Source organism: Sinocyclocheilus rhinocerous, unplaced genomic scaffold (genome assembly GCF_001515625.1).
Source record: "Sinocyclocheilus rhinocerous isolate Xijiao unplaced genomic scaffold, SAMN03320098_v1.1 scaffold366, whole genome shotgun sequence".
Classification (NCBI taxonomy): domain Eukaryota; kingdom Metazoa; phylum Chordata; class Actinopteri; order Cypriniformes; family Cyprinidae; genus Sinocyclocheilus; species Sinocyclocheilus rhinocerous.
Genome location: NW_015660877.1, coordinates 343,881 through 354,535, shown reverse-complemented (window position 1 = coordinate 354,535; position 10,655 = coordinate 343,881). Strand labels below are relative to the sequence as shown.

General features: G+C 37.3%; 1 protein-coding gene across 1 annotated transcript; it reads right to left on the bottom strand.

The window, feature by feature from the left end:
- Nucleotides 1–2,131: 2,131 nt before the first annotated feature.
- LOC107725463 (centrosomal protein of 68 kDa-like) lies at nt 2,132–9,971 on the bottom strand. The gene is made up of 7 exons (XM_016534720.1): nt 9,867–9,971; nt 6,598–6,980; nt 4,450–5,844; nt 4,245–4,367; nt 3,550–3,646; nt 2,909–3,037; nt 2,132–2,707 (listed from the first exon to the last, which is right to left on the bottom strand). Exons 2-7 carry the CDS (start codon nt 6,886–6,888, stop codon nt 2,685–2,687), a joined length of 2,058 nt encoding a protein of 685 aa, XP_016390206.1. The 5' UTR covers nt 6,889–6,980; nt 9,867–9,971; the 3' UTR covers nt 2,132–2,684.
- Nucleotides 9,972–10,655: the final 684 nt, after the last annotated feature.

Sequence of the window (10,655 nt, the reverse complement as noted above, 5' to 3'; positions counted from 1 at the left end):
TGTATGTATATATATGTATGTATATATATGTATGTGTATATATATGTATGTGTATATATATGTATGTGTATATATATGTATGTATATGTATATGTATATATATGTATATGTGTGTAAGATCTGAATTGACAGCTCTGTAGAGTTACATACATGATTCGAGTAGTTTTACCTTCTTTTGCGTTTAAGTTGTGGCTGCAGACTCTTGTAGTTTTGTTGCGCGATGTGTAACAAGTTAACAAAAATATAAATAAATATTGTACGACCATACTGTACAATATCAGTATGTCTGCAATTCTTGGTGGGACATGTAGAAACCCTTTGTTTTATTTATTCAACATTTATATGCAAATATATTGTTCCATTAATATACAATCGCTCGATATTGGCCATTTACCTGCGGAATGCATTGAAAGCAACAATCTCACAATTGCATATGTGACTCAAACACTATGTTCTCTTTTTCATAATAAAGGCAAATGAATTCATTTTTTGAATGAACTCGGAAACCATTCATGTCTAGTTTATCATTTTGTGCAGTTTTAGATGGAAGTTTCACATATCCTAGATGGGACATGTAGTATACGTAGTATTAAAGCACCCCAAAAGCAGTTAATTCATATTTTAGTATTATTTACATACTAATACAGTATTTATTAATATTTTCAATTAGCTTTTATATTTCTAGTTTTAGTGTAAATTTTAAGTGCTTTTATTAAGCTTTATTTAATTTCCATTTGTTAATGTGAAGTTATAATAGATTTAATAGCCTTAATAGACTGATGATACGCGGGGCAACTTTGGGCAATGTTGCCGTCAATGGGCAACCAGGTGAGAAACAGGGTCCACGACTGATATCAAGTATCCAGAGAGAAATTTGTTACCCATTCTCAATGGAACAGTGGCCAACACTGCTTAACAAAAAGTTGCCCCATGTATCATCAGCAGTTTCAGTTTTGAATCTATATTATATTTAAGCTTTTTTAATAAACAAAAATAATACTGGTTCATGGATCTTGTAGAATAACAGAGATCTTGATAGCATCCACCCTCTGAAATAACTGATTTAGTTTTTAGATTAAAATCCTTAAATCTTCTTTAGAAAACTTTCTAAAGGCCTGAGTAAATTGAGGACCTATTTTAATACTGTATGTGATTCTGTATGTATGAATGGTAATCCTTGAGTACAATGTGTGTAAATGGAATTTAGTAATTTTGCATTTAATGAAGTATCCATATCAAAACTAACACAGAAATGTAGATTTTAACCCATTAACCAAAATAACAAGAAAACTATCAAAAAAGAGAATGTTTATTGTTAAAAAATACTTTTTTTTTTGTCAGCATAAAAACAGTTGCACATCAATCCATGATCTCTGCAGCTGAAGTTCTTCAAAACTTTGAGGTTTTTAGTTTGCTGTCAAATTCATTCAGCTGAATCCACAAAATGCATTATGCTTCACAATTATTATTATTGCATTTCATTCATTTGAGGTTAACACACTGACATTGTTTTCTCCCTTTAAAGAGGTAGTTCACCCCAAATTTAAAATTGTGTCATCATTTACTCACTCCAAGCTTTCTTTCTTCCAAGGAACACAAAGAAAGGTATTTTGAACTATGCTGATGACTAATCAACATTGGACATTATAGACTTTCATTGTGTGGACAAAAAACCAAACAGACATTTCTCTAAATATCTTTTTTTTTTATGTGCAGCGGAAGAGTGACATGAGGGCGAGTAAATTATGACAATTTAAATGTTTGGGTGAACTGTTGCTGTAACACAATTAATCAAATATATGTGACCCTGGACCACAAAACTTCACTTGAAGTGTAGTAACATCTACAAGCAAAATGAATGCTCCTGAGCTAAATTTCGACTGTCCCAGATATGAATACTTATGCAATGGAATCTTTGGAGAACTTTAAAGGCGATTTTCTCAATATTTTGATTTTTTGCACCCTCAGATTCCAAATTCTCAAATATTTGTATCTCGGACAAATATTGTCCTATCCTAACAAACCATACATCAATGGAAAGCTTATTTATTCAGCTTTCAGATGATGTATAAATCTCAATTTTGAAAAATTGACCCTTATGCATTTTGTGTTCCAGTTTTGTGTTCCAGGGTCACATATATATTTTTTTTAAGTTTAAATGTATGAATGTTCACCAAACAGATTATTCATATATTCAGTATGTTCACATATTAATGATACCATTGATCACACTAATTATCAGTCAAAAAATACAGTATATCTTTGTGAGGCACAGGTTACTCAGAAGGGACACTAAAGCTGCAGGGATGCTAATGGAGGCTGGACTGCTCTCCATTAAAACTTAATAGGGTAATAACCTGAGATCACAATCACGATTGGCACCATGTCTGTGCACCTCTTCAGTCAAACAGTATTACTAAGTTGAGCCATCACAGGACATTTTTGAGTTAAAAAAATGACAATAATAAGCTGGTGTGTAAAAATACAAAGTGAAAAATTCATCACATATGTTGTGACAGTTAATTCAAGCTTGTGACAACACCACTTCTGAATACAGTAAACGTGTTAAGCGTGTAAAACAAAGAAAATGGTGACATAAGAGTCAAGTAAGAAGCGTTTTTCATCCTTGATGTGAAAAGACCAAAAAGGACGCCTCAGTGAAGACAGTGAGCCTTCCCAGATTCCTAATAATTCTCAGAAACTGCTTCTGTGGAGAAAGAGTGAGAAACTATTTGATGATGCAGCATTTTAATAATCAAAAGAGGCTACAGTCAAGGTGACACATAGAAGTTACATGTGAACAGTGAACTTAATATCACAATGATTACAATTCAGTCATCCATTTCGAGAGCTCTAACCATGTGATGACACTAGAGGGCACTATAATAATAGTTGATAATTTATTTACCTGATGCTTCCTCAGATCTGGGGTCAGTGAGGCAGTCCATGGCTGACAGAATAGAGGAGAAAAGATACTCTGAATGAGTTTCCAGTGTGTGAGACTGCCTCTCTATCAGCACCAGTGTGTCTTTCAGAACTGAGGAATCAGGAAAAAAAAATATTAGCAGCAGTATGAGGACAGCTAAAGACTAATGTGTTGACAAAAACAATGCTTGATGTGAATTCTGAAATGAAGAAATGAAGTATGCTAGCTAGGCAACAGCAGGGCTCTCTAAGTTAAGCATGCATGGCCGCATTCTCCAAGCAGGGCGTTTCCTGTTTCGGTCTGATGTAACTGAGTATTGGGTTACACTGCACAACATGTCCAAAACTGAGAAGCAGTATACTTGTGGAAGTGTACCAACTGATCAAGAAACAAAGAGTGCATTACAGTGCTTTGGAAGATAAAAAGATCTAATGTTTATTCTAATTTAAAATTGAATAGCTCTAGAGCCGCTACTGAGTGTTCAGTAAGAAAATGCAGCTTTTCCTTTCCATTCAAAGTAGTCATGCCAATTCAAGGTTCAGTACAGCAGCAGAATGGTAGAGAGATTTTTTAAATGATATCTTCTTATTGCATTATAGTTTGATAAAGGTAGTAAGACTCACATGGAGAGGCTGAATTCATGCAATGCAAAAGCATCTCTCCGGTCTGCAGAACATCTGCAGTGAGGGGCTTATGAGCCTGAACTTCTTCCTGAAAACTCTGAAAAATATCATGTGGTACAGTTATGTGCTTTTTGAATGAACTTCTTTTGTAATCAAATTTTTACACTTCTTATTGTCACATAAGATGCATGTGCACTACCATTTAGAAATGTTAGGCTCAGTAAGATTTTTATTTTAATGTTTTTGAAAGAAAAAAAACATCTCTTATGCTCACCAAAGCTGCATTATTTATCCAAAATACAGTAAAACAGTAATATTGTGAAATATTATTACAATTTAAATGAACTGTTTACTATTTTAGTGTCAAAGCTGAATCTTCAACAGTCATTACTCCACATGATCCATCAGAAATCATTCTAATATGATGATTCGCTGCTCAAAAAAATGTTTCTTCTATTATCAATGTTGAAAACAGTTGTGCTGCTTATTTGTGGAAACTGAGGTAGATTTTTTCAGGATACTTTGGTGAACTGAAAGTTCAGAAGAACAGAATTTATTTGAAGTAGCACCTGGTCACTTTTTTGATACATTTAACGCATCCTTAATGAACAAACATATTATCTTCTTTCAATAAATATAATAATAATGAGCTTACCGATCCAAAACTTTATTAAATGGTGGTGTAGTTCACAAACCTTGTAATCAGCCAAGGAGGTTTTGACGCTCTCCAAGTCAACCATGGGAGGAGAAAGAACTTCTACTTTCTCTACCACCTTGTGCAGCCACTGAATCAGCTTTTCTAGGTTCGAGCAAAATGCCTATTAAAAAAACGATACAACATTTCTCATTAATTCTCAGCCGTCTCAGGACTTCACGGTCACAACAGAAACATCTACTCACCTGTATGCGCTGCATTAGTGACTCCTTGGTCTCATTTTTGTTCTGGTCTGTTTGTATTGTCCTCTGAAGCTCTGACATTGACAGTCTGCTCAGTTGATCCATAACAGCTTCCACCTCCCTCAGGTTCCTCCTATTCATGTCTTGGCTAATCATCTGGATTGTGGAACCAGGCTCTTTTGCTTTCTCTAAATGATCCTCATGTGTGAGAGGAATTTCAGAAACTGATCCCCCTTTCACTTCAACATCTTCATCGCCCCTTTCTTCCGCCAGTGGTTCCTGCTTTCCCACTTGAGCCGTTGGTGATCGGACTGAGGTGATCTCGCTCTCCAGGGATTCCCAGCTGGTGATGACTGGTTGGCTCATCTGGTCACTAATGTCCCTCAGCTGCTGTGAAAGCACCTGAAGTTCTTGTAGCCTTTCTGGTAGGCGAAGAAACTCTTCGTCCAGTGAATCTGGACGAGGAAGGATGTGAGTTGAACTAATGAAAGTGGGGACAGGTCTGAATGTCGAGAAGATGCCAAATTTACGATAATGGGCCCCTGGCTTCCCGTCACAGTCCAGACTCTCAACTGACAAGCCAGCTTGGTCTAGTGAAGAGTACAGGCTACTGGACATGATGCCATCCAAGGACTTAGAATGTGATTTGTTTAGAGCACAAAACTCAGTTGACCTTTGCGCTGTTCCTGGGCTACACCGTTCCTGTCGAGTCCCTGTATAGGACAGGTCTAAACAGGACAGAGTGGAAGAGTGGTCCAACACAATGCCTGAGTCTTGCAACAATGGATCAGTTCGCAAGAGAAGATCCACCTCTAATGAACCCCATGTACCAGCCATGTTGGGTCTCAGAGGGTACGTGTAGTCCAGGAGCTCCTGGTACTCCTTTTCAGGATCCCAATTGGGGGATTTGCGGTTTGGAGAAGGTGGCATAGAGTTGGGGATGGCACAGGCCCAATAGTTGGACTGATAAGGCGACGTGTGTTTGAACCCATGTTGACGGTTCTTACTGTAAGATCCTGTGTTAAGTAGAGAATCTCTTCCTCTGTCCATCATCTCACCTGGTCTTGTTTTTACCTTTCTTGTGAAATGAGACGTACGATTGGACGAATAAGAAGTGCTTCTAGGAGTGGATGTCCACTTAGGCACTGGGGGTGCTGTGAGGCTCAAAGAAGCTGAAGGGGGACTGGACAGACTGCGTTTGGCAGCTGAAGAGTTAAAAATAGGATCCTCGTCACATGACCACAGTCTGAGGTCTGATACGCTCATGGAGGTATCCAGGTCTTCTCTGGATAATGGTGGGGAGGATTTATAAAATGGAGAATCTTCTGGGATATGTCTGAATGACTGTTTAGACAGACTTTTGTCCTTTTCTTTAGGGGAATCTGCTTTGTAACTGATCTGAGGAAAAATAGACAAAAAGAGGAAATGGTTCATAGGAAATCCTGGGATGCAGACTAAAACATGACCAGGGAGCCACTGGCTCCTATAATTAAACATAGACTACCATTTAAAAAGTTTGGGGTTGTTGTTGTTGTTGTGTTATGCTCACCAAGGCTGCATTTATTTGATTAAATATACAGTTAAACCATAATATTGTGAAATATTATTACATATTTTGTAAGTTCCTTTGGATAAAAGCATCTGCTAAATGACTAAATGTAATGTAAATGTTAATTAAAATAACTATTTTTTTTATTTTAATATATTTTCAAATGTATTCCTGTGATGGAAAAGATGAATTTCCAGTCTTCAGTGACACATGGTCCTTCAGAAATAATTCGAATATGATGATTTGGTGCTCAAAAACCATTTCTTATTATTATCAGTTGAAAAGACTGTTGCTTACTATTTTTATAGAAACCGTTTTATTTCAGGATTTTTGATGAATAGGCTAGAGAATCTTCGAAATTCGAAATTCATTTCGAATCAGACATAACCAAAAAATTACTGATGGCTTAGTTAGGGAGTCAGTTGTGGCTTAGCAACAGCTCTGAATGATTAACTGACTAAATGAATCTGATTCAAACCTCTAACTGGATGGTTTTAAATTATTTTTACAAACATTTTAGATGCAAAATTCAGTACAAATTTGGAAATTCAGTAAAAAAAATCCTCACCAGCTCGCCAAGACTTGTTTCATTATATTCTTACCCTCTCTGAGTCTTCATGTGTAGATGAGTTCTTCAGGATGGGCACCTGCCATTGTGTGGAGATCAGTGGTTTTCTCATGATATAGAGGCTTTTGTCTGGCATATACCTGGAAACAGGTGCCATAGTGACTGTCTTTTTGCTGCCACTCCTCTCTTTGTCTGAGTCCTTGGCCTCCTGGACATTTGCAGGCCTTGTCCTCTCAACTGCTCTGTGACTGAGGGGTCTAGTTTGACCGCTGCGAATGAACTCCGGGATCCTGGTCTTCCACCTCCCATAGCTCGTGTTCTCCATTTGTGAGGAGGTGTCTGATCAGGCCTTGTCAACTCCGAGTGTCATAGCAACACATCCAGATTCTGTGGTTCCTCATTTGGCCAGAGTGACAGCTAAAAGGTCATAACAACACTGTGTATTAAACACTGCTTAAATAAGCTCTGTGATAAGTGTGGTCTAACATGATGCAGGGCTTGTTTACGCGAATAGAGTTACTTCTGATCTGGATAAGCAATCTCATAAAGGCTACATGTTCAGGCTTGCCTGAAATTCGTGAATGCTATTTGTCCATCCCTAACTACAAAATGACTACTACTATACTAACAGATTTAATCTATGAAAAATCTTAAATTAAAAGTAAAAAATTTATTAATTAGTTAAAAACAAAATTATAAATTAATTACATTTAATGAAAAATAATTTACTAATTAAATATAATACTTGCTGTACAGTGGCAAAATATAATATCTTGACTTATATGATTATGTGTCAGATGAACGCTGATAAATGCAACAGCGTGCAGACAAAGCAGTTTCTTGTACTATTTCTCTGTAGAATACTAGACTGTATCTGTTTTTTGATTGGCTGAGAAGCCTGGTTTCCATGGCAACCGACAGAAAATGACATGTCATGAGAGGTGATCACGTGGGGACATTTAAATCATAGCCTGCATGCAAACAAAGACAATCATGTGTCTTCACCACTGAACCCTCACGGAGTTCCTTTTAATTTTAATATGACACTTGCTGACAGGGTTCTCATAATTGTTACTGACAGTTTGCAGGGCTATATGTATGAATTTGGTTACTTTGTATTGTAGAGCAAGGAAGCAAAACAAATTCTATCAATATGTTATTTGTGGACATAAAAGCCAGCCAAGTTGTTCTGAGACTGATCCTTGGGCTACAATGGCACTAGATCAATTCAAACAGTGCAAATCCTATAGAAGGTCATATAGGCTTGATCAGGGGCGATTCTAGGATTTTCATTTTAGGGGGGCTCAGCCCACAGTGAGGGTATAATAATAATAGCCAAATAATACAAAAAGAAATATATAAATAAAATAAAAAATGTTTGATTATAGGGGTCGTATACTAAACTTATTGCAGTATTCCACTGTATTGCATAGATAGGTATAACATTTGAGTACTGAATAAGCCAAATTCAAGTCTTCATGATCTCACACACAAAATGTTTGTATATTTCTAGTACAACCCTCTTTCCTTAGCTCAAGTATGCAAACCTCTTTGCCACATGCACTGGAATATGTATTATATTGAAAGTTAAATTTTCAAATGAAAATGGCAACATGATCATTTTATAAAGTATGCTTTCATATGTGCTTCATTTTCGCTGGAGGAAACAGCGGTGGTGTGATGAGGGGTGAACGCAGTGAAAACTTAGGCTACAGTAGATGGGGAACCGATTATTGCTCCCCCGTGATATTTTGTAAACTGGATTTATGACAAAGAACTGCACAAATGCAGATATTATAATCTATCGATAAACACACACCTTGTCCTCTGTTTCTCGCTCTGCGCCGCCGTGGTCTGTTTCAGGAGAAGCCGATCGAAGTCTGCCGCCGTTTTCATATGCAGTTTAAAGGGTTAGTTCACCCAAAAATGAAAATTCTGTCATTAATTACTCACCCTCGTGTCGTTCTAAACACGTAAGACCTCTGTTGATCTTCGGAACACAAATTAAGATATTTTTTATGAATTCTGAGAGCTCTCTGACCCTCCCATAGACAGCAATGTAATTACCACGATCAAGGTCCAGAAACGTAGCAAGGAGATCGGTAAAATAATCCATGTGACATCAGGGGTTCAACTGTAATTTTATGAAGCTACGAGAATACTTTTTGTACGCAAAGAAAACAAAAATAACGACTTTATTCAACAATTCGTCTCCTCCGCGTCACCCTGATGCAATTTTGGAGAATATCCACTGAAGGTAAACAGCGTATGCTATTCTGTGTCAGCTGCACCACACGGATACGTTGTTTTCGTTCAAATCAAAGTGTAAACAAGTAGAAAATGTATCCGTGTGATGCAGCTATGGGAGGGTCCAAGAGCTCTCAGAATTCATCAAAAAAATCTTAATTTGTGTTCCGAAGATGAACGGAGGTCTTACGGGTTTAGAACGACATGAGGGTGAGTAATTAATGACATAATTTTCATTTTTGGGTGAACTAACCCTTTAAAGGGGACTGAGGCGATCCCGAATTCGTGTAGTTTATAGAGCTAATGGCAAAATATAGCTATAGCTCCCCTAAAAATGGCCTAGGGATGCCCATGGGCTTGATTGACAGTTAGCATGACAGCCTGGTCATCAAACAAATGCCTAAAGAAGGCACAGTGTCTGCATTATACATTTCCTCTGAGAAACACTGGGAACACTGTTAAATCAATTTAAACATAAAACACACAGCGTACAATTCTCAATAAAAATACAATCTGCTTGTTTTGTAAGCCACAACCTGCAACCACTATACTAAAGTTCTCAGTGATTCTGTAATTAAACACCATGCAAACTACACAAAGGTAGGCAAATAGAGGAAACAGTGTGTCTCCCATATCAGAGGTTCATTTAACCGTTGTAGGATTTAATAATACAAGGAAAGCTACAACACAAAGGTATGCTAAAATAAGTTCTATAATAAGAACAAGAATGAAAACGTGCACATTGATGTGGCCTGAGAAAGCTATTTATAGTGAATTAGTGAATACCTTTCTTGTACGGAAAATATTTTGACTAAGGCTTAGAATAAACAAAGTAAAATTATTCTTGAGTAACATATGCATCAGTAATGAAATGACAGATGAAATGCATTTCACAACAAGCGGCAGCACACAAAGTGATGCTAAGGAATTTATGTATCAGCCAGGAATATTAATCTGTCATACAGCAGCTTCACACCTCTTGTCGACATCACTTTCACTTGGCTTTCATTGCTGAACAACACCCTGCATAATTGATCTTAAACTGTATTTACGTACCGGTTTGGACTAAGCAAAAATCCCTCGGCAGCTCAGCTCCACGAACTACGTTTATAGTTTAGAGATATAATGCGATAAATAAAACCCTGCTGTTGTGGAATCCAAGCGGTGGAAGAAACGGTTCATAACACAGAGGCGGGTCAAGCAGCGCAAGACTGTCGCTTCCAGCCAATAGCGACATGAAATTGCACGAGCCAAAGTTCAGTCACACCGACACAAGTTTCATATTAATACGCATGCACATGATAATGTGGCTTAAACGACCAGTTATTTGGGGGAAACATTGGCAGAGACCTTTGTTAAAGTTTTTTCATGGTCATTATTCAGTCATGTAACCGCTGCTGAAATAGCGTCTTGTCACGCCTGGCCTGTTACATTTCTCAGCGCTGGTCATAAACGACCAATCACAGTCGTTTGTGATTATAGAATGAGGATTTAAAAAGAACTATAGAAATTGCTGTGAGTGATTTCAGTTTACGTATTCGCTATAAATCCTTGCAAAATTATATTAAAGATTACACATGTTGATTAAAGATCACACGTTAGTGTACAAACGTCTCCAGTGAGGAAAAAAGCGACGTGTTTGCCCCTAAGCGCCCCCTGGAGGACAAGCTCTTTGTATCCACACAGGAAACAGTTGCATTATTAGTTACCAAAAATAATTATCCCTGTCAAACAAAGGAGTATGTATTCAATGTAGATCTAAGATTAGATTCTCATAACAATGCAATTGCATAAAAATCGTCAAACTGCATGTAAATCAGAGGCTTTTGATTTAATGGTAAAAGC